We start from the raw sequence: 24601 nt of genomic DNA on the forward strand, positions 1-24601 counted from the left end.
CTTACCCCTCGGATGCTGCCTGACCTGCTGTGCTTTGCCAGTGCCACATTTTTCGACTCTGAGTCTCCAGTATCCTCACTTTCTCCCAGTATTGATTGAATCCAGGGGATTGTCTGTTCCCACCTACTAATCAAAAAGTTGGGAGAAAGTATTAGACTGTGTGTAGATGGGTGAGAGGAGGGGGAGGAAATATGGAACAAAAAAAATCTAAAAAGAACCAATTAATTAAAATTTACAAGTTTGTTGTGTTTGATAAAATCAAAATTTTGGAACATATACCTATTTCCAATTAGTTCAATACAAAAGCTGCAAATTGTCTCCTTTATTTCTTTCCAGGATTTATTATTTTCCTTCTTCTATCTCCATCTGTTTGTCTTCACTTTGTTTCACGTGGTACATTAATCCAAGCAGCATTTGACAGCGATTTACGAAAAGACTCAAGTCCTAAATCTTGCTTCTTTACATTTTGTTTTTAATGGTCTGTTTTCCTTATTACTTGTTTCCCCATTCTCTATGAATCTCAATGCTCTCTCCTCCTCCTCCACACCCCCACTCCAGTCTGTGTTGTCAGCAGTGAATTCAAACACTGCTGTTGATTCATATGCCTGACCAATGTGCCTACCAAACACACAGACACACACACTCATTCCTGTTCCCGTCTCTCAGTCAGTCTAAATCTGCTGGAAACTTTAAATTCTTTCTGTGTATGCTTGGCTCTCTGTGTCATTTTTCCTCTCTTTCCCACTCTCTCTGTGCCTACACTCTCTCAGCTTTTCAACCCCCTTGGCTCAGACATTCTTTCATTGTCTCTGCCGGATTGTCTCTCTCTGGGTCTGTGCTCACTCTGTTCCTCCCCCCCCAGCCTCAGGGAAACGCGTCACTATCTCTCAGTCTATGCAAAACCACTCAGGGGGTGGGGAAAAAGCCTCTTAAGGAGGTCCATGAAACTTGAAGGCAACATCTTTATTGGCATCAAATTTCTTTATGAAGTTAAAATTACACTCTGATTACAGCATTTTGGAAGCATCCAGGTTTCGTTGTCCACTATAGGCAAAACAATTCAAGTCTGTATTTGCTAGACAAGGGCATGAATACTTTACGACATATTTGCAAATCGATTTTAATTAAGATCACTTGGTTTTAACTTGGACACGGTGAAGGCCGTTCCCTTAAAAACTGAAGTCACTTTGCAGTTTGTTTTACTTTTTTTCAAAAGGAAGACGCTGCGTGATGAGAACTGTCCAAGTAAAGTTCTGTGCTATTATTCCAAACAAAATATTGCTAAACTTCTGAACAAAAAAAATGCCAAAAATACTCCTCTAATTGAAAGGTCACAGACCTGAAATTTCTTTCTGCCTGTCCTGTCGAGCATCTTTCTAGCCTTGTTTGGTTTTACTAAAATGTATGAGAGTGTTGCATCAAAATTGCTACAACTTCCCATGTGCAAAATACATGGGAGTAAGAGAACAAATAGTCCCTGACCCTGGGCATTTGATTTTTTTAAAAAAATCACAGTCTGTTCAAAGCCAGTCTCCACACTGGCCTATACACATCTATTCGAGCATGTGAACTATTTTGGGGTTGTTCAGTTTTGTTTTTAAAATCTGAGGCAGCAAGACTAATTTCTGCAGCCATACGAGACTGCCCATTGTCCGGTACATGGGTCAAACACAGAGGGACACTGCTATATTATCCCAAAACCCGATACCCTGGTGCTGGCTGATTTAAAAATATTCCTGCTTCCACGTCCCTCGTCCTACTCTGTCTGTGCTTCACCCTATAGCCCTTCAATCCAATTCCAACCCAACTGTAATCGTTCCAATTAAGTTCAGGTAAGAGCACCCAAAATCATCAATCTCTCTAGCTCTTTGAAACCTGTATGTGCGTCCTTATGTCCCTCAGGCAAATGTTCTTCGACAACATTCATTTGAAGCTGCTAAACACGTTTTACGATATGAAAGGCGCTACGCAAATGAAAGTTGTTTGCTGTGTAGTTTTAACTAGTGCCAGCCACTGTCAAGAAAGTAAAAGCAAACAACTGAGGATCAAAAACGAAAATTTGCACGACAGTGAAAAATATCAGGCGGCCAAGTGCCCAAGTGAGGGAAAAACAAGTGTCACCAGAGAGAGGGTTGGTAAACTATGCCCTGAGTACCAGCTAGACCCACTGAAGATCAAAAAGCTGACCAAGTGATGCCACCAATGGTTAAAATCTGCAATCCACCCCCCCAACCCAAAACATGTAAAGGCACTTGTACAGATCTTGAGGACTCGAAGGTGTGAGAAATGTTGCAACATCAGACAGCTGAGTGAAATTGCAACAAATGTTACTAGGGAGAAAGATACTTGCACCAATTCATCTCCCCCAGGATTTATCTTTATAAGGGGGTGGGTGGGTAATTATTAATGCTGAGGTGGGGTAGGGTTTTTTTTTTGCAATTTGCTTTTTGCATTTTTCCTTGCATGGACCACCTTAAACGCCTGCAGTGTGACTCAGCTCCCCACCCTCAGAGGGAGCCAGCACCAGGGTGGGGAAGCGCTTTGCAGACATTGAGTGTGCACTGTCGCCATTGCTCGCTGCTGCTGCAGTTTGTAGTAATTTGCTTTTTGGGGAGGTGGGGGTGGTGGTAAGGGGTGGTGGAGCCAGGCAGTTGTGTTGGGGGTTTTTTTTTATAAGGGGAGGGGGGTGTTTAATTTGTCCTGGAACCCCCTCCCCCCACAGCAGTTCACCCATAAAGAGCGAATCCCCCACCCACACCGCCTTGTCCTGTACTCCGTGCCCCAGGCTCGGGAACACTGCAGCCGGCCCCGGAGTCCCCACTCTGAAGCCGAGAGTCGCAAAGCAGCGCCTTGGTCTGTCCGTCCACCAGCTCCTAATCCAGGTAAGCAGCAATCCCCGAGTGTAACCTTTAACCACCAGGCTTTGGCGATTAAAAAAAAAGCCCAACTCTTCAAACCCTGGGCGAGATCTGTAAGGAGGGGAGAGATCTGATCCCTTGTTCTGACCCATTTCTCTTTCTCTCTCTCTCTCTCCCTTTCTTTCTTCTTTTTTCATAGACATGCGTGCACCCAATTTAAAGCAGCAACGTCCCCTCTTCCCATCTCTATTTAACTTGGTGGACCCCACCAGAAGTTGGTGGAGTCCAACTGTTCTGTATTTTAGTTGTGGGGGCCTTTTGTCTCTCGGCACCATTTTGCCAGTGATCTCTGTTTTTAGGGGACACAGGGATGAGGTACATTTTCTCACTTTGGAAGCACCCCACCTCCCTCACTATGAACTCTTATTGCAGAGGGTCTTGTCAGAGAGTGTCTTTTGGAATGAGATGTTAAACTCTGCCTGCCTGCTGTAGGTTGTTTTGAAGGAGAGCAGGGGAGTTATCCCCAGTGTTTTTTGATGATATGAGTCCTTCAACCAACATCACGGTTCAATACTTGGTGATTGTCACATGTTTTGAGAGTGTGGTGCTGGAAAAGCACAGCAGGTCAGGCAACATCCGAGGAGCAGGAGAATCGACATTTTGAGCATAGGTCCTTCATTGTCACATATTTTCCCAGGAGATTCCTGTGCATAAATTGACTTTGTGATTCCTACATTATGACAGTGACTACATTTCAAATATATTGTAAAGCACATTGAGATTTTCTTTGGTGGTGAAAGCTGTAAAGAAAGACAAACCTTTCTTTTAACAAGTACCAGATGACGTGTTTTGGAGTGAGCAGTATCTAATTTCTTCATATTGAGAAATATGAGCTCTTTAATAATGTGCAGAATTGGTCTTGGGAAATGGTGATTGAGTAAAACAGTACCAATGTCACTGGTACCATTGCTGCCTTTTCTTCACTGGATGTGGATGACTTTCACCAAGCCACTTCACCCATTGATTGAGAAAATGGTCGTAGCCTCTGTCTGGACAATTATAGAACTCGCCCTCATTCAGACGGTGTTGCAGAGTCATCCTGGTAATATTGAATATTGCACGACATTTATATATTGTGATAGGGTCTACATATCAATATAGAGACTACTTCATCAATTGTTAAGCCTCAAAACCTATAGGTTCATCATCTGCTTTTGGCTGTGCTGTCCTGGATAGTGTCACACTTCTTGAGTGTTGTTGGAGCTGTACCCATCCACGCAAGTGGGGAATATTCCATCACACTCCTGATTTGTGCCTTGTTGATGGTGGACAGACTTTGGGGAGGCAGGAGCAATGTTCCTGCTGATTATTTTTCCCTGCTGTGCAGGCCTTCCAGAACTGTTGGCAGGATCCCAGAGTATATGTGGCTGCAGAGCTCAGAAGGAATATTGGTGAGGAGGTGAGTTACTCCCCTCCGGCTGCCCTGGTCTCTGACCTTCCCCTTCCAGCGGCAGCGTTGACATAGCTGATCTAGTTAAGCTTCAGGTTGGTCGTGGCTCGAGCAAGTTGTCAATGGAGGTTTCAGCAATGGCTGCTGAATGTCAAGAGGAGATGGTTAGATTCCAGTCTTGTTGGGGATGGTCATAGTCTGGCACTTGTAGGACACAGCCGATCCTTGCTGGATCTATGGCAGTAGTGTCAACAGCCTTGGGGTTAGAAAGATGGATAATTAATCATTCCAGGGCGTTACCCCAATGAACCATCAGCAGGACCAGGGAGTGGATAGGACCAGGCCTGGATGACATTGTGCATTCTGTCTGTCCAACCTCACTGTCAAGATGAACATGCTACAGATCCCCGCAGAAAGACAAACTTGAGCCTATGGAATCACACTGCAACTTAATTTGTCCCACCCGTTCCTCCTAGTTAGAATGGAATGAAGCCTAACCCCACTTCCCCCAATTTGACCATGCACTCTAAAAGAATTTTATTATCGCAGTCATGAAGTTGAATTCATGCAAGATGCCCTCATTTTTGATTTAAAAAAAAAATGAAACCCAGCAGTGTATCTCTCGCTTTTATGTTTAATGAGATTTGCAATTCACCCGTTGGTCATAAATCTCACACCTTGTCTGTTTTCTTCCCACTTCTGCGCTGTGTTCAAGTCTCGAGTATGGATGTCAGCTGGCAGTTTGGCCAAGGCAGGAATTGCAGCTGAGTCCTGCCTGACCTGGTGTGACAGGAGATTAAACCTCTCTCTCAATGGTTCAAATGGTCGCTGGATTAAATGGGGAGAGATCACTGCCTAAGGCCCTCCTGCCATAATACAGAGAGGGCCTGGGAAATTCTTTGGCCTGAATTCACCAGAAAATATTTGACATGAAATATAGATGTCCATTATAATGATAATCTTTTTTGAGTCACTTCATGTACTGAATCAAAAGAAATTGATCTACATTTTGGAATGTCAAGTTTGAACTGTTTCATAATATATCTCTCTACAAATTTGAATGAAGTATTGTTTTGAAATGCTGAGTTATAAAGGTGATTCACTTCTAACTTTATTAGTTAACCCATGCCCTGTCTGAGAATTGGTGTTTTTCAAATAGTTTGCATGTTAAGTGCAAAATGACTTGTAAATATATGGTTAATGTGGAGTTAGCCAGTTAGTTAGTCTGTGTGATTTATTTTGGATTATTGTTGATCATGTGAGGAGTTCAGAGACACGTTTTCTAGAGATTTCTTTCTGTTGTCTTTTGCCTCCACCCTAGATTTTATGCCTGAGGAAAGATGGCAGTAGGGGTTAGATGGTGGAGGTTGAGAGAAAAACTATTTAGTCATAACGTGGAGGAGGGCACGTTCTATTTGAAACTGCCCATCCATCTCGAAAGTTAGCATGTGTCTAACAATCTAAAGACCAATGTTTACTCATGTTAATGAGCTAGTGAAGTCACTGTGTTGTGTGGGAACAGAGCCAAAGGCCTATAGATTAGGTAGAGTTGGAATTTTGAGCTCTGAAGCAGCAAGGCCTGCAGGAAAAGGCTTCAGTGTAACTCCTTCGACTCTTTCTGATCCTTGACTTTTCTTGCTGTGCTTAATGCATATGTGGAGCAACTCATTAAACAAAATTAATTACCAGCCACATCGTGAAATTCCAGTGAAATATCTGCCACTACCCCGCCAAGTCCAAGAGAAAGGAAAAGTGATTGAGAAGTAAAACTCAGTGTTGGGCTCTTGTGAAGGGAGATTCAGTGAAGCGCATTTGATTTTCTTTAAAAGAGTTCCTTCAGAAAACAATGGGCCCGAACATCTCACAGCAGAGTGCTGTAAGGAGAATTTTTAAAAACCGAAAGAATTGTGGATGCTGGAAATCAGAAACAAAAACAGAAATTGCTGGAAAACCTCAGCAGGTCTGGCAGCACCTGTGAAAAGAAATCAGACAACGTTTCGGGTCGAGTGACCCTTCCTCAGAACCCAGAAGAGTTTATACCTCATTCTAAGTGATTCGCCCTCAATTGTGATTTCTCCGTGTTCGTGAGATTGTGCTGTGCTGTGTAATCTGGCTTGCGCTGGTTGTCAGGTTTCACAGAACCTGTTGCTGTATGACTGCTTCGCTGCTTTGTGACAGCTAGGCCCGTGTGAGGTTAGGGGCAACGTCACTCAATCCCTGCAGCTCCTGAGTCTAGTGTGGCAACCATGATTCAGACAAAAGGGAGCTTTTAATTATCCATGTTCCCATTATGGATTTGAACAGTAGGGGAGGTGAGCCCTGAGTTAGGCAGCGGGGGAAGGAAGAAAGGCAGCTGCCCCATGCTTTAACTTGCACTGAATTCCATTCCACCAGCATCCCCCCCCAGTGCTTGTAGATTTACATTGGCTCCCAGTCAAGCAACGTCTTGATTTTATAAATTCTCATATTTGTTTTAAGATCCCTCCACGGCTCAGCCCTCAGAATTTCTGAAATCGGTTCCTGTACCACAATCCTCCGAGCTATCTGCACTCCTCAGCCTGGCCTCTTGTGCCCCTCACTGCTTTTAATTGCTGCACTATTGGCGGCTGTGGTTCATGTGACTAGGCCCCAAGTGTTGGAATTCCCCACCAAACCTCCCTCTAGCTCACTCTTCTTGAAAAGATGTTTTAAAAACCCATCTCTTTGATTCAAGCTCTTGGCCTTCTGCCCAAACGTCTCCTTACGTGGCTTAGGGTCATGTTTTGTTTTAAAACAGTCGAGGTCAGGACGTTTCATTACATTTAAGATGTGATACGACTCTGTGTTGTTGAGTCGTATTATTCTGTAATCTTGTGGTACTTTAAAAGTCTCCTAGCCTGAGAGGATGAGGGAAATGAAGGGTTGTATGTCCTTACATTCTCCTCAGGGGGTTAGAGATCATAGGCCCATAAATTGGATTTGGTGATGCCTCCTACTTTAAGCCACCATGGAGGTTCAGTACGAGGGTCTTCGTACCCCCATCTTCCTTCCCCCAGATTGAACTTCTCTCCGCTGCCTTACTCAGGGCTCACCTCCCCTACAACTTTCTGTTCAAATCTGTAATAGAAACAGGGAGCTGAACAAATGTTCCCTCATTCTTGAAGTTCCTGCTGCAAAAGGACACTTGAACAGTCAATTCTTGTGTGCTCTGTGAGAAATTTAAGTGACTGGCCATTTGCATTGAAGTGCTCCTCTCACAGCAATGGATAGCTGTAGATTACTGTTAGCAGTGTCAGTGAAATGAATACTTAGCATTTCCTTATTCCTTGCTCTCTGATTCTGACAGAGAATGTGGCTCTGGCTTTGTCTGTGTTGCGGTCCATAATGGATGGTACTGTTTGGATCACTGCTCTGAAGATGGTCACTGCACAGAGACCCTCGAGGGTGCCTGGCACCAAGGCTGTGCTGTTCACAGAGGGGCTTGTTGTATTTCAGAATGAGAAAACGTACTGTTGCACGAAGTGCAGCCAGTTTATTTACCATTCTCTCCACCGCACCCCAGCTTCTCCGTGAACCCCTTTCCCCTCACAAGCTCATTTCGGCTTTGGCCAACAAATCAGTCTCAATTCACCCCAGGGTTCCTTCTCGGACATGCACAACACCTTGCGGTTGTGTAGTACCTTGAAGTTTGCAAGTCACCTTCACAAGAGTGATTATCAAACAAAATTGGAACTCAGCCTACTTGGGAAGAGAGACTAGATTGTTTTCCTTAGAGCAGAGAAAGACTGGGTTGGTGTGGGTGGATCTGACTGAGACGTACGGAATTCTGAGCATAGACTAGTTCAGGAGAGGTTTGTAGAAGGGGTCAGTACCCAGGTGAAAGAGTTTTAAGGAAAGAATGTTTTGGAGTGGATTTGAGGAAAAAGAATCATCCAGAGGGTTGAAATATCTGGAATCCATGTTGCCAGGGGTCCTGGATTACAGGTCCACTGTCGTTACTGCGCCATATTGACTGGAATTTCTTTTTCCACTGTGTCCAAATTGCATCCAATGCCCAAAATGTTGCCAGCAGACCTCTCCAACCGCTTCTGGCAACATCTGTGTAGAGAGAAGCAGAGTTAACCTTTCAAGTCAGGTATGACTGTCTTTCAGAATGAAACGTTAACTCAGAATGAAGAAGGGTCATATTGGACTCAAAACTCTAACTCTATTTCTCGCTTGACAAAAGCTGCCAGACCTGCTGAGTTTCTCCAACACTTTCAGTGTTTATTTCACATTATCAGCATCCACAGAATTTTTATTTTATTCCCTCTTGTTGCATCTTACAGCCAATGACTTATGGTTGAAATGACGAAGCTGTTGTCAAGTATGAAGTGTGGAAGCCCATTTGTACACAGCAAGCTCCCATGAACAGTGCTGTGATAATAACCGGATTGTCTATTTGAATGTAGGATTAGCGTTAGACAGGCTGATGGGGATAACTAGTCTTCCTCAAAGTAAGTGCCGGAGGAAGTTTTTGTATCTACTTGAGATGGTTGTAGGAACGAGAAACGTTTGTTATGGGGATGGATTGGATTGGAGACTGTTCCCCTTGAAGGCTGAGTGGAGGTTTGATCAAGGTTTTCAAAATTATGAGCGAGCTGGATAGAGTAGGTAGGAAGAAGCTGTTTGTGCTTGTGAAAGGAATAAAAACTTGACGGCTTAGATTTAAAGTGATTAAGTGTGAGCAAAAACCTTTTCACATGTCGAGTAGTTAGAGGCTGGGATGCATTACCTGGAAATGTGGTAGAGGCAGGTTCAATTTGGGCACTGGATGGCTATTTGAATAGAACTGATGTGGAAGGATATGGGGAAAAGACAGGAGATTGGCACCAAGGGATAGAACCAATGCGGCTACGATGGGCCAAATAGCCTCCTTCTGTACTGTAACACGTCGGATCTGGAAGTTCTGGCCTCAGTGTAATTCTCTGGCAGTGTAGCTGTCCTTCAGTATTGCAATAGAGTGTTAGCGTCAGGCTTTGGACTTGGGTCCTGCGGTGCTCTGGTCTGACCTTGCAGCGGGTCCTGTTCCTCTGTCACCCTGATGGTCACTGACTTGCATTAGCTCCCATTCAAGCAGCATCTGAACTTTCACATTCTCGCCTTTGTTTTCAACTCCATCCACGTCCTCTTCCGCCTTGCAATCTCCTCCAGCCCCACAATTGTCCGACAAATCTTCGTTCCTCCCATTCTGTCTCCTTGTGCGTTGCTCTACCATCAATAGCAGTTGGTAAGCTTTGGAATATCTTCGCTACACCTCTCCTCCCTCTCTCTTTCCTGCTTTAAGACACTCCCTGAAACCCACTTCTTTGTCCATTATCTCCTTATCTGGCTTTACGTTAGGCGTTTCTGTGAAGTGGTTTGGGGCATTTAATGGGGTTGATTAAAGGTGCTCTCCAAATATGTGTTAGTATTCTTGATGGGGACTTGAATCCCCTGACCCAGAGGCGAGAGTTCTGCCAACTGCTAAAACAAATGCTAAAACAAATGAGTGAACAAGACTTTGAGTTGATTGCTGGCGTATTTATATGTTGTACCTCAGTGGATTGGCTGAAGATTTGTGGCTCTGAGCAGCAGTTCCGGCCTCACTCAGATTACCAATAGGAAGTGTTAGAGACATTTCCAATAACAGAGGCGTGTTTTTAAAAAAAGCAACCGTTCAAAACACTTCAAAAGTTACTCATTGGCTGTGAAGTGCTTTGGGGAATATCTAAGAGTGTGCAAGATGCAATATCACAGCAAATCTGGCTTCTTAATTTCCCTTTCTGTGGCTCTCTACTTCTTACAAGATCACACTCTAGACTGTAATTAGAACTTAATGTTTCCTTATCGAATGTATTTTTGTTTTTGTCTGTAACACGTAGTTCTTCCATAAGGTGATGGTTGTGTTCTTGCGCAAGCCAGCGTTATAGAAATGTTGTGCTTTAGAAACAACGCTTAAAGTGTTGGCGATGTAATCGTGTTACAGACAACACACGTTTTAGAAGTTTGCGCTTTAGAGACAGTATCCCCAATTCATCAATCCCGTTACGGTGAATTCGTGTCAATGAAACGCGAATTACAGCAGCACGACCTTTTTTTTAAAAAATGCCGTAAGATCCTCTACATTCACCCCCCCCTCCTTCCAATGGGAGAATCAGTGGGACTTGGGTTCAACACCTTCTTTGAAAGATGATGCCTCAAATGGGTGTGTTATTGTTTGGTATGGTGGGCAAATTTATTTCCAATGTCTCTGAAATGGGTCTTGAACCCCTGAACTTCTGACTCAAAAGTGAGAGAAAGCCATCCCTGATCGGAGGGCAACACTTTGTGTGCTGAAAGTCAATGGATCTTCTCCCCCTTTGCGTTTCTCCAATTAAAGATCATAGAATGGAATCCTAACGGTGTGGAAACAGGCCCAACAAGCCCACACCAACCCTCTGAAGAGTATCCCATCCAAACCCATTCCCCTACCCCCTTGTTTTACATTTACTCCTGACTAATGCACCTAACCTGCACACCTCTGAAAACTATGGGCAATTTAGCATGGCCAATCTTTGGATTGTGGGAGGAAACTGGAGGAAACCCGCAGAGACATGGGGAGAATGTGCAAACTCCACAGAGACAGTTGCCCAAGGCTGGAATCCAACCCGGGTACCTGGTGCTATGAGGCAGCAGTGCTAACCACTGAGTCACCATGGAATTCTGGTCAGTTAATCATCTCCAACCAAAGTCACTCCAGTATTGGCAGCTCTACCTCAAGCTGGCCAGGCCCCAGACTCCAGAGTTCCCTTCCCGCTCTCCTTTGTCCCCATTCAATTTTCCTTCCTCCTTCAATACCTTTTGCAAGAGGAACCTCTTTGAATATGCCCACCTCACCCCAGAGGACTCTGAGCGGCTGGGAGAGTGGGTGAAGAAGTGGCAGCAGTGCAATACAATGTGGGAAAGTGTGAAGTGATGCATTTTGGAAGAATCAAGGCGTAGACTAATTCGAAGTGAGGAAAGGCATCAAACATCTAAAGCTCAAGAGAATACTAGTTCAGGATTAACTTGAGGTTAACGTGCAGATTCACTTGGCAGTTAGGAAGTTAAGCATTCATTTCAAGAGGGTTCGAACATGAGAGCAGAGGTGTATGCTGGGATTGTATAAGAATCTGGTTAGACTGCATTTGGAATATTGTGAGCAATTTTGAGCCCCGTTACTGAGGCAGGATGTGCTGGCATTGGAGAGGGTCCAAAGGAGGGTCCAAATTAATAAGAATGATCCTGGTAATGAATGGCTTGTCATAAAGATTGAGGACTCTGTGTCTGCACTCGATGGGATTTAGAAGGCTGAAGGGCGGGATCTGATTGAAACTAACAGAATATTGAGAGGCCTGGATATAACGCATGTGGCTAAGATGTTTCCACTGGTAGGAGAGACTATGACCCAAGGGCCCAGCCTCAGAGTGAAGGAACGATCCTTTAGAACTGAGAGGAGGAAGAATTTATTCAGCCAGTGGGTGGTTAATCTATGGAACTCATTGCCACAGAAGGCTGTGGAGACTAAACCATTGAGTATCTTTAAGACAGAGTTAGAGAGGTTCTCGATTAATAAAGGATGTCCAAGGTTACGAGGAGAAGGCAGGAGTTGGGGTTGAGGAACACATCAGCCATGATTGGATAATAGTACAGACCTGAGGGGCTGAATGACCTAATTCTGCTCCTGTACCTTATGGCCTGTGGTCTTATGGAATCTGCTGCCAATAGGTGGGGTCAAGGCCACAGTCCAAGGATATGTATCTTTATCGCCTATTATCAAGAATCAGAGAAATGACTTCAGCCAGAGAGAGGGGAGCCTGTGGAATTCTCTACTACAGGAAGCACCTGAGGCCAACACATTGAATGTTTTCAAGAAGAAGTGAGATCTAGTTCTTAGAGCTAAAAAGATCGATGGGTAAAGGGAGAAAGTGGGAACAGGGAGTAGGATGACCAGCCATGATGGTATCGAATAGTGGTGCAGGCTTGACAGGCTGAATGGCCTCCTCCTGTTCCTGGGTAGACCTTGAGCCCTGTGCCCTAGAAATTGAGCTTTTTCTTTCTCCTCCGAGAGGCCTGACCGTTGAATCTGTTTTGTTTTGTTTTGTTTCTCAGGGTCTTTGAGGTCAAGGAAGCGGGCTATGACGACCTCTCAGCCCTCCACCCTGGGCGAGCTGCAGCTCTACCGGGTCCTCCAGCGAGCGAACCTTCTCATCTACTACGACGCCTTCATCCAGCAGGGCGGAGACGACGTCCAGCAGCTTTGCGACGCCGCGGAGGAGGAGTTTCTGGAGATCATGGCGCTGGTGGGCATGTCAAGTAAGCCCCTTCACGTCCGCCGCCTACAGAAGGCCCTGCAGGAGTGGATCACCAACCCCACCGCCTTCAATCAGCCCCTCACCAAGCTCCCGGCCAGCAGCATTCCCATCGCCAAGATCTCAGAACTCAACACCAGCAGCCCCAACTCAGCCGGCGCTGCCCAGGGCCTGGTCTCCGGGCAGGAGGTGGCCAACAATCATGCCGTGTCACGGGAGACGTCGTCTCAGACATCATCTCAGGCGGAGGCGGTGGCAGCTGGGGGCGGGCACCCACTGCCCAGCATTTCCCACGTGATGACGATGCCTAAAGAGGAGCCCCACTCCCCCCCTAAGGATGGTGGCCCCTCGCTGCCCCTGACTCCAGACGTGGTGCAGATCATCGCGGCGTGCGCGGAGCGGCTCATCCACACCGTGCCCAGGATGGAGCCCAAGGAGCTGGAGTGCGTCTTCATCAGCAACAAAAAGATGGCCAAGTCGCTGGGCCACATCTTTGAGATGAGCGAGCAGGATCCCCAGAGGGAGGAAGAGATCCGCAAATTCAGTGCCATATATGGGCGGTTCGACTCCAAACGCAAAGATGGGAAGAATCTGACATTGCACGAGGTATGGGCGTTGAGTTGTGATTAGAAAATAGAATCGTTTACAGTATGGTAGGATAGGAGGTGATCTCATTGAATGTCGGGGAGCATGCTCATGGGGCTGAATGGCCTACTCCTTAGAACATAGAACATTACAGCGCAGTACAGGCTCTTCGACCCTTGAAGTTGCACAGACCTGTGAAACCAATCAGAAGCCCACCTAACGTATGCTATTCGATTCTCATCCTTCACCCTGTTCAGACTGGGGACACTCTCCTCTGCCCTGCAGCCAATACAGTGTGGCAGTTGTACAATTCTTACCAAGAGCAAAGGTGTATTTCTAGCTTTGTTCATGGTGATGTGAGTGTTACTAGCTCGGCCAGCACATATCGCCCAGCGGGCAGTTAGGAATCATCCACGTCGCTCTGGGTGCAGTGTCACATGTAGGCCAGATCAGGTAAGGGTGGCAGTTTCTTTCCCAAAGGGACGGTCGTGAACTAGATGAGGTTTTCTGGCAATTGACGACGGTTCCCACTCTTAATTCAAGTTCCACCATCTGCAGTCTTATAGCACGGAAACAGACCCTTTGGTCCAACCAGTCCATGCTGACCATAATCCCAAACTAACCTAGTCCCACCTGCCTGCTCCTGGCCCATATCCCTCCAAACATTTCTCATTCATCACTTATCCAAATGTCTTTTAAACATTGTAACTGTACCCACGTCCACCACTTCTTTTGGAAGTACATTCCATGCACTGTCTGCATAAAAAATGTAGCCCCTCATGTCCTTTTTTAAATCTTTCTCCTCTCACCTTAAAAATATGTCCCCTAGTCTTGAAATCCCTCACTCAAGGTGAAAGACACCTACCATTCACCCTATCCATATCCCTCATGATTTTATAAACCTCCTGTGCTCCCAGAAAACAGTCGCAGCCTGTCTTGGTAGGATTTGAGTCTGGGTCCCCATCATATTGCCTAGCTCTCCAGATTAATACTTTCATGAGAATACCATTGCCCTCCAATTATCCGAATCCCACTTTGAAATCCCTGATTGTATTAGCTTCTGCCATTGCCTCAGGTTGTACATTCCAATCCTATCAATGTGCTGTGGTATGCTGTCTCTAGGCAAGGCTGTGGAAGCCTAGCCAATAAATATATTTAAGTAAGAAATCAATAGATTCTTTGAAGTGAAAGGTGTTAAAAGGTGAGAGTGGGAATGGCGTTGAGATAAAGAGTCAGCCATGATTATGTTGAATGGTGGAATGGGTTCAGTGGACCAAATGGCTTACCCCTGCTCCTGTTTTCCATGTACTTCTGCGATTGTGTTAAAATCAGTGTCTTCTGTTTCTCCGTCATTGGAAACAGTTTCTCCCTCTCTGCTGTGCTCAGACTCCTCGTGATTTTGTTTATCACGTTTCTCCTCAGTCTTCTCCTCGCCATGGAGACTAGTCCTAGCTTCTCCCCGTGACTGACTGACTTTGGCCTTTCTCCTTCAGATATTTCCAAACCAACCTGTTCAGAGATATTTCCAAACCAACCTGTTCAGAGATGTTACCATCCACTCCTCCAGAACGGGTGGGGACTTAAACCTGGACCTTCTGGCTGAGAGATTGGGGCACTACCACTGCTCACAAGAGCACAAAAAAGATTGTGGCCTTTCTTCTTTAAATTGCACGCTCTTTTCAATTTGCGGTGTGTGGAATGGCTTCCAGGGAAAACCAGTTTGTTCCCAAAAGAAACAAGCCTCAATGAGTTTGGATCTGACATTCCAGTAAACTCAGTGAAGATATTTTCTAATTTACCTATTCAGAAATGTTATTCCACTCCTCTGGAGCAGGTGGGACTTGAATCCAGGTCTCCTGGCTCAGAGATAGCGACACTACCACTGCACCATGAGAGGTTAAACTCAGCCATGTGACATCTAGGGATGGCGTACCCATGTGTCGTAATCATCAAGTTGAGGGTTAAAGCTGCATTGGCTTACAGGAAGCATTGAGGCAGCAGCATTTTCTTAATTTACTTCAAAGGACGGTTTTTAAGTGGTGGTTTTCTTTCCCTCACTTCACCTCACTGGGGATCCCAAACGCACTATACAGAAAGATGCAGCCTTGAGTGTGAGACTGGTATCTGACTCTTGCTGCTTCTAAGCTGTTGCGAGGAAGGAGATGTAAAGACAGTGGCCAGCTTTCACACTCCAGAACGACACATTCGGCCGTTTTGAAATCCAGTCTTCAAATGGGAGGGACAGTGAATAAAATCAGACTGATTGATTGAAATCCATCAACAAATCACGCAGAGTCTCAACGCAGCCTGCAGCCAAATGCATTGAGTAATGGCTCCATTTGTGCCTATCTTTGGTCAATATTCACTGCCCAAGTTTGTAACAACCTCTTCCGTTTGCTTTTTAAAACTTTTACTCCACCCCTCCCTGCAGCAAGTAATGCTGTCCCTCTTCCAGATTTTGGTCCTCTGCCTGTGGGGCTGTTTCTTGTTTGTGGGATTAAGCAGTGGATATTTGCCGACTATTCACCCAGGGAAGCCAGCGCAGACAGAGCTGAGCTTGCTGTCAGCTGAGGTCATCAGGGATTGCTGGAGATAGATACAGAAAGTAGCCCTTCTGTTTCCTAGAAGTACATGGGAAGTGATTTGAATGGCATAAAGACAACACAAATTATCTCATGTACCCTATACATGCTACATGTATATGCTGAGATAGCAGGGATAATCATAGAATCTCTACAGTGTGGAAGCAGGGCATTCAGCCCATCAAATCCACACCTGCCGAGACTCCTAATCTATCCCTGTAACCATACATTTCCCATTAATCCACCTAGCATGCACATCCCAGCACACTGTGGGCAATTTACCATGATTCCTGATGAAGGGCTTTTGCCCAAAACATCGATTCTCCTGCTCCTCAGATGCTACCTGACCTGCCGTGCTTTTCCAGCACCACACTCTCGACTCTAATCTCCAGTTCTCACTTTCACCTAGTTTGCCTCGGCCAGTCCACCTAACCTGAGCATTGTTGGACTGTGGGAGGAAACACAATCACCCGGAGGAAACCCACGCAGACAGGGGGGAGAATGTGCAAACTTCACACAGACAATGCCCGAGGACAGATTCAAACCCAGGTCCCCAGCGCTGTGAGGCAGCAGTGCTAACCACTGAGCCACCGTGCTGCCCCATGGGGCTCCTCCCACTAGCAATGTCTGTTTTCTTTGTGCCTCTGATAAGTCTTAACGATTGCAGCATGATTTTATTGAAAGGTGAAACAGACTGGACAGTAGGCCTATTCCTGCTCCATTTTCATTTACATCAGCCACTGCAATCTCTCTGAGTCTCATTTCACTTGATAGCCCATCTTGCAATCTTTTTTTTTTAAAATAATAACTCACTTTTTTGAGAAAAGATTGACCTAACCAAACTTTGGAGTGCCAAATAAATATTCCTTTTTTCTGGTTATTTTACAAAAGGCCTTCCTTAGGAAGTTAAAAATCACACAACACCAGGTCATAGTTCAACAGCGTTATTTGAAAGCACTAGCTTTCGGAGTGCTGCTCCTTCATCAGGTAGCTAGTGGGGCAGGATCATAAGACACAGAATTTATAACAAAAGATCACAGTGTCATGCAATTAAAACGATATATTGAACAAATCTGAATGGCTGTTAAGTCTTTTATCCTTTAGAATGGGTTGCAGGTTTTGGTTCAGTAATATGTAAATCCCAGAACTTCTTTTATGTCACATTCTCATGATAACTTAAGGTTTTATCAAAGAAGGTGGCATCTCAGCTCAGACAATGTATTAAAGATGTGAGGTTAGATTCTGTCTGTATCCCAAACACAGACAAACTCTAACCTCCCACTTCCCCATATCTCTTCATTCTCTCTTTGTCGGGATAGAGAAGGGTGATAACAGTCAGACATCGTACATGAATTCGAAGGAAACGTACTTTTCCAGTTTATGAAGAGGGGAATGAGAAGAGTCCCAATGTTGGTGTCACCCTGAGCTAATTGGGCATCTCTGCTCCAACATGTAAGTGTCCACATAAGATAAAGGATATGATTCTAAAGGGGGTGCAGGAACAGAGAGATCTGTGTGTATATGTAGTAGGTCATCGTTAAGGATATTATTAAATTGGAGGGGGTACAGAAGAGATTTATCAAGATATTGCTGGGTTTGGGGGGTTTGAATTATAACGAGGGGCTGGATAGACTGGGACTTTTTTGACTGGAAGGTAAAAAGTTGAGCGGTGACCATATAGAGGTTTATAAAATCACAAAGGGTCTAGATAAAGTGAGTGGCCAAAGTCTTTTCCCTAGGGTGAGGGATTTCAAGACTAGAGGACACATTTTTGAGGTGACAGGAGAAAGATTTTAAAAAGGCACAAGAGGGGCAATTTTATTTTTACACCCTGAGTGGTTTGTGTGCGGAATGACGTCCTGAGGAAGTGGTGGATGCAGGTATAGTTATGTTTAAAGGACATATGGAAAAGTACATGAATATAAGTGTTTGGAGGGAAATGGGCCAAGCGTAGGCAGGTGGGACTAGGTTAGTTTGGGATTCTGGTCAACATGGACTGGTTTCTGTGTTGTACCTATGACAGTCAGAAAGAGCTGTTAATAAAGGGCACTGCATTCTAGGCTTCTTTATTAGAATATAAGAGCAGAGAGGTTATCTGAAACTAATGCAGAACACTATTTAGACCTTAGCTGGAGTGTTCTGTTCAGTTCTGAGTGCCTATGCAAAGGCTTTGAATATATTTGAGAGAGTGCAGAAGAGGTGTACAAGAATAGTTCCAGGGATGAGAAACTTCAGTTCTGAGGAAATATTGAAGTTGGGATTGTCACCCTTGGAGAGGAGATTTGCTCGAAGTTTTCACTATCCTGAGGGATTGGACAGTGTGGATAAAGAGCAATTGTTCCCATCCATAAATGGATGGAGAATGAGTGGGCGGAGTGTGGAAGAGTTTTGCAAATGGTTTATAGAATGGAAACAATATGCAGGATTACAGGAGAGCAGCAGGGGAGTTGTTAAGTTGATATATTCAGAGAGCCATTGCAGACACTGTGGGGCTGAATGGCCTTTTGCTGTCCTCTAACAATTCTATGATTATGTTACAATCTGAGGCACGCAGCCTCAGGAACATTTTGAAATTACTCAACCCAGACCGACCCCCAACTTCCTGTTGAACTGGACACTGACGTGTTTGTGGTGAGTTTGGGGTCACAGTTCAGATTTTCCAAAATGTAAATCGTCCACCTCCACCCCCACCCTGGGGTGGGTGAGGGGGAGTTGGTGCTAAGATGTAAAATTCTACCTACCTACCTACCTCCCTCACTCCCACTAATTTTATGGTGAAAAGCAAGAACCCTTTCCTAAAGTTTTCATCAAATGGGAGTCAATGTGAAACACATGGGGAGATGGTCGTGTAGTGGTAATGTCACTGGCCTGGTAAACCAGATGTCCTTTGAGTTAGCACCAGGTTCAAATCCCACCTGAGCAGCTGGTTGGAATTAAAATAGCTATTAGACCCACAAGATTCACCAGCTATTCACACAGTCGATGAGCTGAGAACTGTTGCACAGGAGAAACTGACACATAGAGATTCAGAAAAATAGAAGCAGGAGTAGGCCCATCAGCCCCTTGAGCTTGTTGCACCATTTAATATGATCCTGGCTGATCATCCAACTCAGTACCTGTTCCTACTTTTTCCCTGGACCCTTTGATCCCTTTACCACAGAAAGCGGTTGAGGCCAAAACATTGAATGTTTTCATGAAGATGTTAGATATAGTTCATGGTGAACACGAGGCGTCACGGTGGCTCAGTGGTTAGCAATGCCACCTCACAGTGCCAGGGAGCCGGGTTCGATCCCAGCCTTGGGTGAGTGTCTGAGTGGAGTTTGCACATTCTCCCTGTGTCTGCATTGGTTTCCTCCAGGGGCTCTGGTTTCCTCCCACAATCCAAAGATGTGCAGGTTAGGTGAATTGGCCATGCTAAGTTGCCCATAGTGTTCAGCGATGTGTAGGCTAGGTGCATTAGTTAGGGGTTAATATAGGGTTGGGGAATGGGTCTTGGTGGGTTACTCTTCAGAGGATTAGTGTGGACTTGTTGGGCTGAAGGGCCTGTTACCACACTGTAGGAATTCTTAAAAAAAAAACTCCACAGACTCCTCGCTGTCTGGGTGAAGGCATTTCTCTTCATCTCTGTCCTAAATGGTCCACCCTGTATCCTTAGACTGTGACCCCCAGATTCTGGATCCGGTGGGAAGGATTTTTTAAATATTCGTTCATGGGATGTGGGTTTTGCTGGCTGTAGGGCAGTTAAGAGTGAACCACATTGCTGTGCATTTGGAGTCACATGTAGGCCGGACCAGGTAAGGGTGGGAGATTGAAAACCGGAAGATTAACTTCCCTAAAGGACATTGCCTTACAATAAATAACTGTAGTTTAATGGCCGCTATTAGACCAGCTTTTTAACTTTGAATTGATATTTTAATGACCTGTTCCGCATCATTAACTAATTTGCAGATCCCTATAAGTTACCTCTCACCTTCTATCCAGGTTGAGATGTCCATTTCTAGTCATGCTTTTTTTTGTAAATATATTTATTAGCACTTTTTATAACTTTACAAACATATAAAATTATTGAAAAACAATCAATCACAAATATCAGTATAATAAAAAGAAAAAAAACACAAATTACAATACAACTACTGTCTACTAACTATAATTCTACTCGTTTTAAAATAGTGATGGAAAAGGATACACCAGATCTAAAAGTTGAAGTTCTAAATTGGAGAAAGGCCAATTTTGACGGTATTAGGCAAGAACTTTCAAAAGCTGATTGGAGGCAGATGTTCGCAGGTAAAGGGCCGGCTGGAAAATGGGAAGCCTTCAGAAATGAGATAACAAGAATCCAGAGAAAGTATATTCCTGTCAGGGTGAAAGGGAAGGCTGGTAGGTATAGGGAATGCTGAATGACTAAAGAAATTGAGGGTTTGGTTAAGTAAAAGAAGGAAGCATATGTCAGGTATAGACAGGATAGATCGAGTGAATCCTTAGAGTATAAAGGAAGTAGGAGTATACTTAAGAGGGAAATCAGAAAAAAGGGGACATGAGATAGCGTTGGCAAATAGAATTAAGGAGAATCCAAAGGGTTTTTACAAATATATTAAGAACAAAAGGGTAACTAGGGAGAGAATAGGGCTCCTCAAAGATCAGCAAGGCAGCCTTTGTGTGGAGCCACAGAAAATGGGGGAGATACTAAATTAATATTTTGCATCAGTATTTACTGTTGAAAAGGAAATGGAAGATATAGACTGTAGGGAAATAGATGGTGACATCTTGCAAAATGTCCATATTACAGAGGAGGAAGTGCTGGATGCCTTGAAATGGTTAAAGGTGGATAAATCCCCAGGACCTGATCAGGTGTACCCGAGAACTCTGTGGGAAGCTAGAGAAGTGATTGCTGGGCCTCTTGCTGAGATATTTGTATCATCGATAGTCACAGGTGAGGTGCAGGAAGACTGGAGGTTGGCAAACGTGGTGCCACTGTTTAAGAAGAGTGGTAAGAACAAGCCAGGGAACTATAGACCAATGAGCCTGACGACAGTGGTGGGCAAGTTGTTGGAGGGAATCCTGAGGGACAGGATGTACATGTATTTGGAAAGGCAAGGACTGATTCGGGATAGTCAACATGACTTTGTGCATGGGAAATCATGTCTCACAAACTTGATTGAGTTTTTTGAAGAAGTAACAAAGAAGATTGAGGGCAGAGCAGTAGATGTGATCTATATGGACTTCAGTAAGGCGTTCGACAAGGTTCCCCATGGGAGACTGATTAGCAAGGTTAGATCCCATGGAATAAAGGGAGAACTAGCCATTTGGATACAGAACTGGCTCAAAGGTAGAAGACAGAGGGTGGTGGTGGAGGGTTGTTTTTCAGACTGGAGGCCTGTGACCAGTGGAGTGCCACAAGGATCGGTGCTGGGTCCTCTACTTTTTGTCATTTACATAAATGTTTTGGATGCGAGCATAAGAGGTACAGTTAGTAAGTTTGCAAATGACATCAAAATTGGAGGTGTAGTGGACAGCGAAGAGGGTTACCTCAGATTACAACAGGATCTTGACCAGATGGGCCAAGGGGCTGAGAAGTGGCAGATGGAGTTTAATTCAGATAAATGTGAGGTGCTGCATTTTGGGAAAGCAAATCTTAGCAGGACTTCTACACTTAGTGGTAAGGTCCTAGGGAGTGTTGCTGAACAAAGAGACCTTGGAGTGCAGGTTCATAGCTCCTTGAAAGTGGAGTCGCAGGTTGGTAGGATAGTGAAGAAGGCGTTTGGTATGCTTTCCTTTATTGGTCAGAGTATTGAGTACAGGAGTTGGGAGGTCATGTTGCGGCTGTACAGGACATTGGTTAGGCCACTGTTGGAATATTGCGTGCAATTCTGGTCTCATTCCTATCGGAAAGATGTTGTGAAACTTGAAAGGGTTCAGAAAAGATTTACAAGGGTGTTGCCAGGGTTGGAGGATTTGAACTATAGAGAGAGGCTCTACAGGCTGGGGCTGTTTTCTCAGGAATGTCGGAGGCTGAGAGGTGACCTTATAGAGGTTTACAAAATTATGAGGGGCATTGATAGTATAAATAGACAAAGTCTTTTCCCTGGGGTCGGGAAGTCCAGAACTAGAGGGCATAGGTTTAGGGTGAGAGGGGCAAGATATAAAAGAGACCTAAGGGGCAACGTTTTCACACAGACAGTGGCATGTGTATGGAATGAGAGAATGTGGTGGAGGCTGGTACAATTGCAACATTTAAGAGGCATTTGGATGGGTATATGAATAGGAAGGGTTTGGAGGGATATGGGCCGGGTGCTGGCAGGTGGGACTAGATTGGGTTGGGATATCTGGTCGGCATGGACGGGTTGGACCGAAGGATCTATTTCCATGCTGTACATCTCTATGACTCTAACTACTAACCTACTGTATAATACAAAGCAAACCCTTACACTGTGCAAAGCAACACCAAAAAAAGAAAGAAAAGCAAAAAGAAAACGCACAAAATGCAAAACAGCTGTGCTCGGCGCAAGGCTCCCAAACAAAGGAAAGGGAACATTGTATACATACCCGTATTAACTCGGGAGACCCCCGCCAGGGCCCAGGGCATGACAAATCTAATAATCCTGGTTAAACAAACGTCCTAGTTAAGATAACTGATAAATCTATGTCCAAATAACTCAAGTAGGGCTGCAATTCTTATAAAAATTGTCTGTTGTGTGGTGCACCATGTTTGTGAAAAAGTCCAAGGGAATGTGCTCCATAATTAATTTCTGCCATCCCAGCAAGCCCAGCGGGTTCTCAGACACCCAATTTATCAGAATATTCTTTCGTGCACAGTATGCAAGAATATTAAATAGTTTCTTCTCATGCCCGTCTAAAGATGGTAAATTCGGTAGACCTAAGAGGAGAGCTATCGGGCCTACTTTGACTTCAGTCTCTAGTCATGCTTTTGACTGAATTCAGAGTCTGACAGAAAAGTCTGGTCCTTTGCCATTTTCCATAGTAATCCTGATTTTTGTATCTCGCTGTGCCCCAAATCAGTATCAGTTCCTCAGAGCCCATATGAAGCTATTTTTGGCAGCTCACTCACAGCCTAAGTATCTGTTCCTTAAAGTCTGGTTAAAGCAGCTTACTGGTTAACATTGGTACGCCTGGCAACACCTTGATTTCAGGTTTTTCAAATCCCTACTCTGCCTCGCTTCTCCCTATCTCTGTCATCTCCTCCGGGTCAGCTTCCCAGAATCACAGAGTTGTTACAGTGCTGAGGGAAGCCATTCGGCTGTCTGTGCCTGTACTGCCTCTTCAAACGAGCATCATTACCCAGTGCCAATCTCCTGTCTTCCCCTTGCATGCCACTAACCAAGCAGTGCCTCTTTGAATGCCTCTTCTGCAATCCTGATTTAAATTGATTCATTATTGATGACCAGGCCTTCAGCCTCCAAAACTCCAACCTGTGGAATTTCCTCCCTAAACCTCTACAACCGTCGAGGGTCCCCTTTCACTCTTAAGACGCTCATGAAAAAGTATGCATTTGTCTTCATACCTTACTGTGATGTTTGGTGTTCAGATTTATTTGGTGCTCCTGTAAAACTCGTTCAGCCATTTTTACTGTCTTAGAGGTGCTTTAGTTGCTTTTGGTAGTTTTAATGTAAGATCGCCTGGAGTGTTGGAGGCTGAGGAGTGACCTTATAGAGGTTTATAAAATCATGGATAGACAAAGTCTTTTTCCTGGGGTATAAGAGTCCAGAACTAGAGGACATAAGTTTAGGGAGAGTGGGGAAAGATTTAAAAGGAACCTAAGGGACAACTTTTTCACATAGAGAGTGGTACGTTTATGAAATGAGCTGCCAGAGGAATTGGTGGAGGCTGGTACAATCACAACATTTAAGAGGCATCTGGATGGGTATATGAATAGGAAGGGTTTAGAGGGATATGGGCCAAGTGCTGGCAAATAGGATTGGATTAGGTTAAGATATCTGGTCAGCAAGAGTGAGTTGGACTGAAGGGTCTGTTTTCGTGCTGTACATCTCTATAACTCCATTTAGAGAAGTTGGTGCAGAGTTGATGGATCAAAGGGCCGTTTCTGCACTGAATGATTCTGTGCACCTACGACTCTTTTGGCTTTGTTAAGGATTTGAAGGCAGCTCACAGGCTTATTCCAATAGTTGGTGGTGTAGTGGTAATGTCACTGGATTAGTAATCCAAAGGTTCATTCTGTGGGTTCAAATCCCAATATGTTAACTGGTGGAATTTAAATTCCATTCATAAATCTGGAATGTAATGGTGACTATTCTTTACTGTTGTTGTAAAACCCATTTGATTTACTCCTGTCCCTTTAGCAAAGGGAGGAGAAAGTGAGGTCTGCAGATGCTGGAGATCAAAGTTGAAACTTTATTGCTGGAACAGCACAGCAGGTCAGGCAGCATCCAGGGAACAGGAGATTCGACGTTTCGGGCACAGGCCCTTCTTCAGGAATGCTCCCTTTAGCAAAGGGAGCCTCAGCAATGAGATTGAGAGAATAGATACAGCAACTGATGTGACCTTTTGTTTCTGTCAGTCTTTTTACTTGCTTTTTGTCACTTAAAGCCTGATTTTCACATGTTAGTCTATAGGGATATCTATGGCGTCATTAAGACCATTTTGACTTTTGCCCTACTTTGAAATTCAACACCTCAAAAGCTGTTATTCCTGGCCCTGCGATCGCCACCACATGATATATAATTGCTCCGTCATAATTTATACATTTCTGAATCCCGCGTGCAGAAATTGCACACTCCAGCTCTTTTTATTGCGCAGTATCATGTGCACTATATTTTACCA

At 44.6% G+C, this 24601-nt stretch overlaps 1 protein-coding gene across 4 annotated transcripts in view; it reads left to right on the top strand.

Annotated features, from left to right (window-relative positions):
* The first annotated feature begins 2438 nt into the window (after window positions 1-2438).
* Window positions 2439-24601, top strand: part of LOC122539839 (NGFI-A-binding protein 1-like) — a 57738-nt gene continuing 35575 nt past the window's right edge. Inside the window, exons 1-2 of one of the 4 annotated variants that reach the window (XM_043674940.2) lie at window positions 2439-2882; window positions 12439-13244. In XM_043674940.2, the coding sequence (XP_043530875.1) occupies window positions 12465-13244 (780 nt within the window). In that variant the 5' untranslated portion in view covers window positions 2439-2882; window positions 12439-12464. Of the gene's footprint in view, window positions 2883-5889; window positions 6185-8400; window positions 8423-12438; window positions 13245-24601 lie in introns of those variants that run through there. The other 3 variants (XM_043674942.2, XM_087977808.1, XM_043674941.2) reach the window with 3 other exon arrangements.

Source organism: Chiloscyllium plagiosum, unplaced genomic scaffold, assembly GCF_037043375.1.
Source record: "Chiloscyllium plagiosum isolate Xiang-an unplaced genomic scaffold, Cpla_swu_hap1 HiC_scaffold_32, whole genome shotgun sequence".
NCBI classification, from domain to species: Eukaryota; Metazoa; Chordata; class Chondrichthyes; order Orectolobiformes; family Hemiscylliidae; genus Chiloscyllium; species Chiloscyllium plagiosum.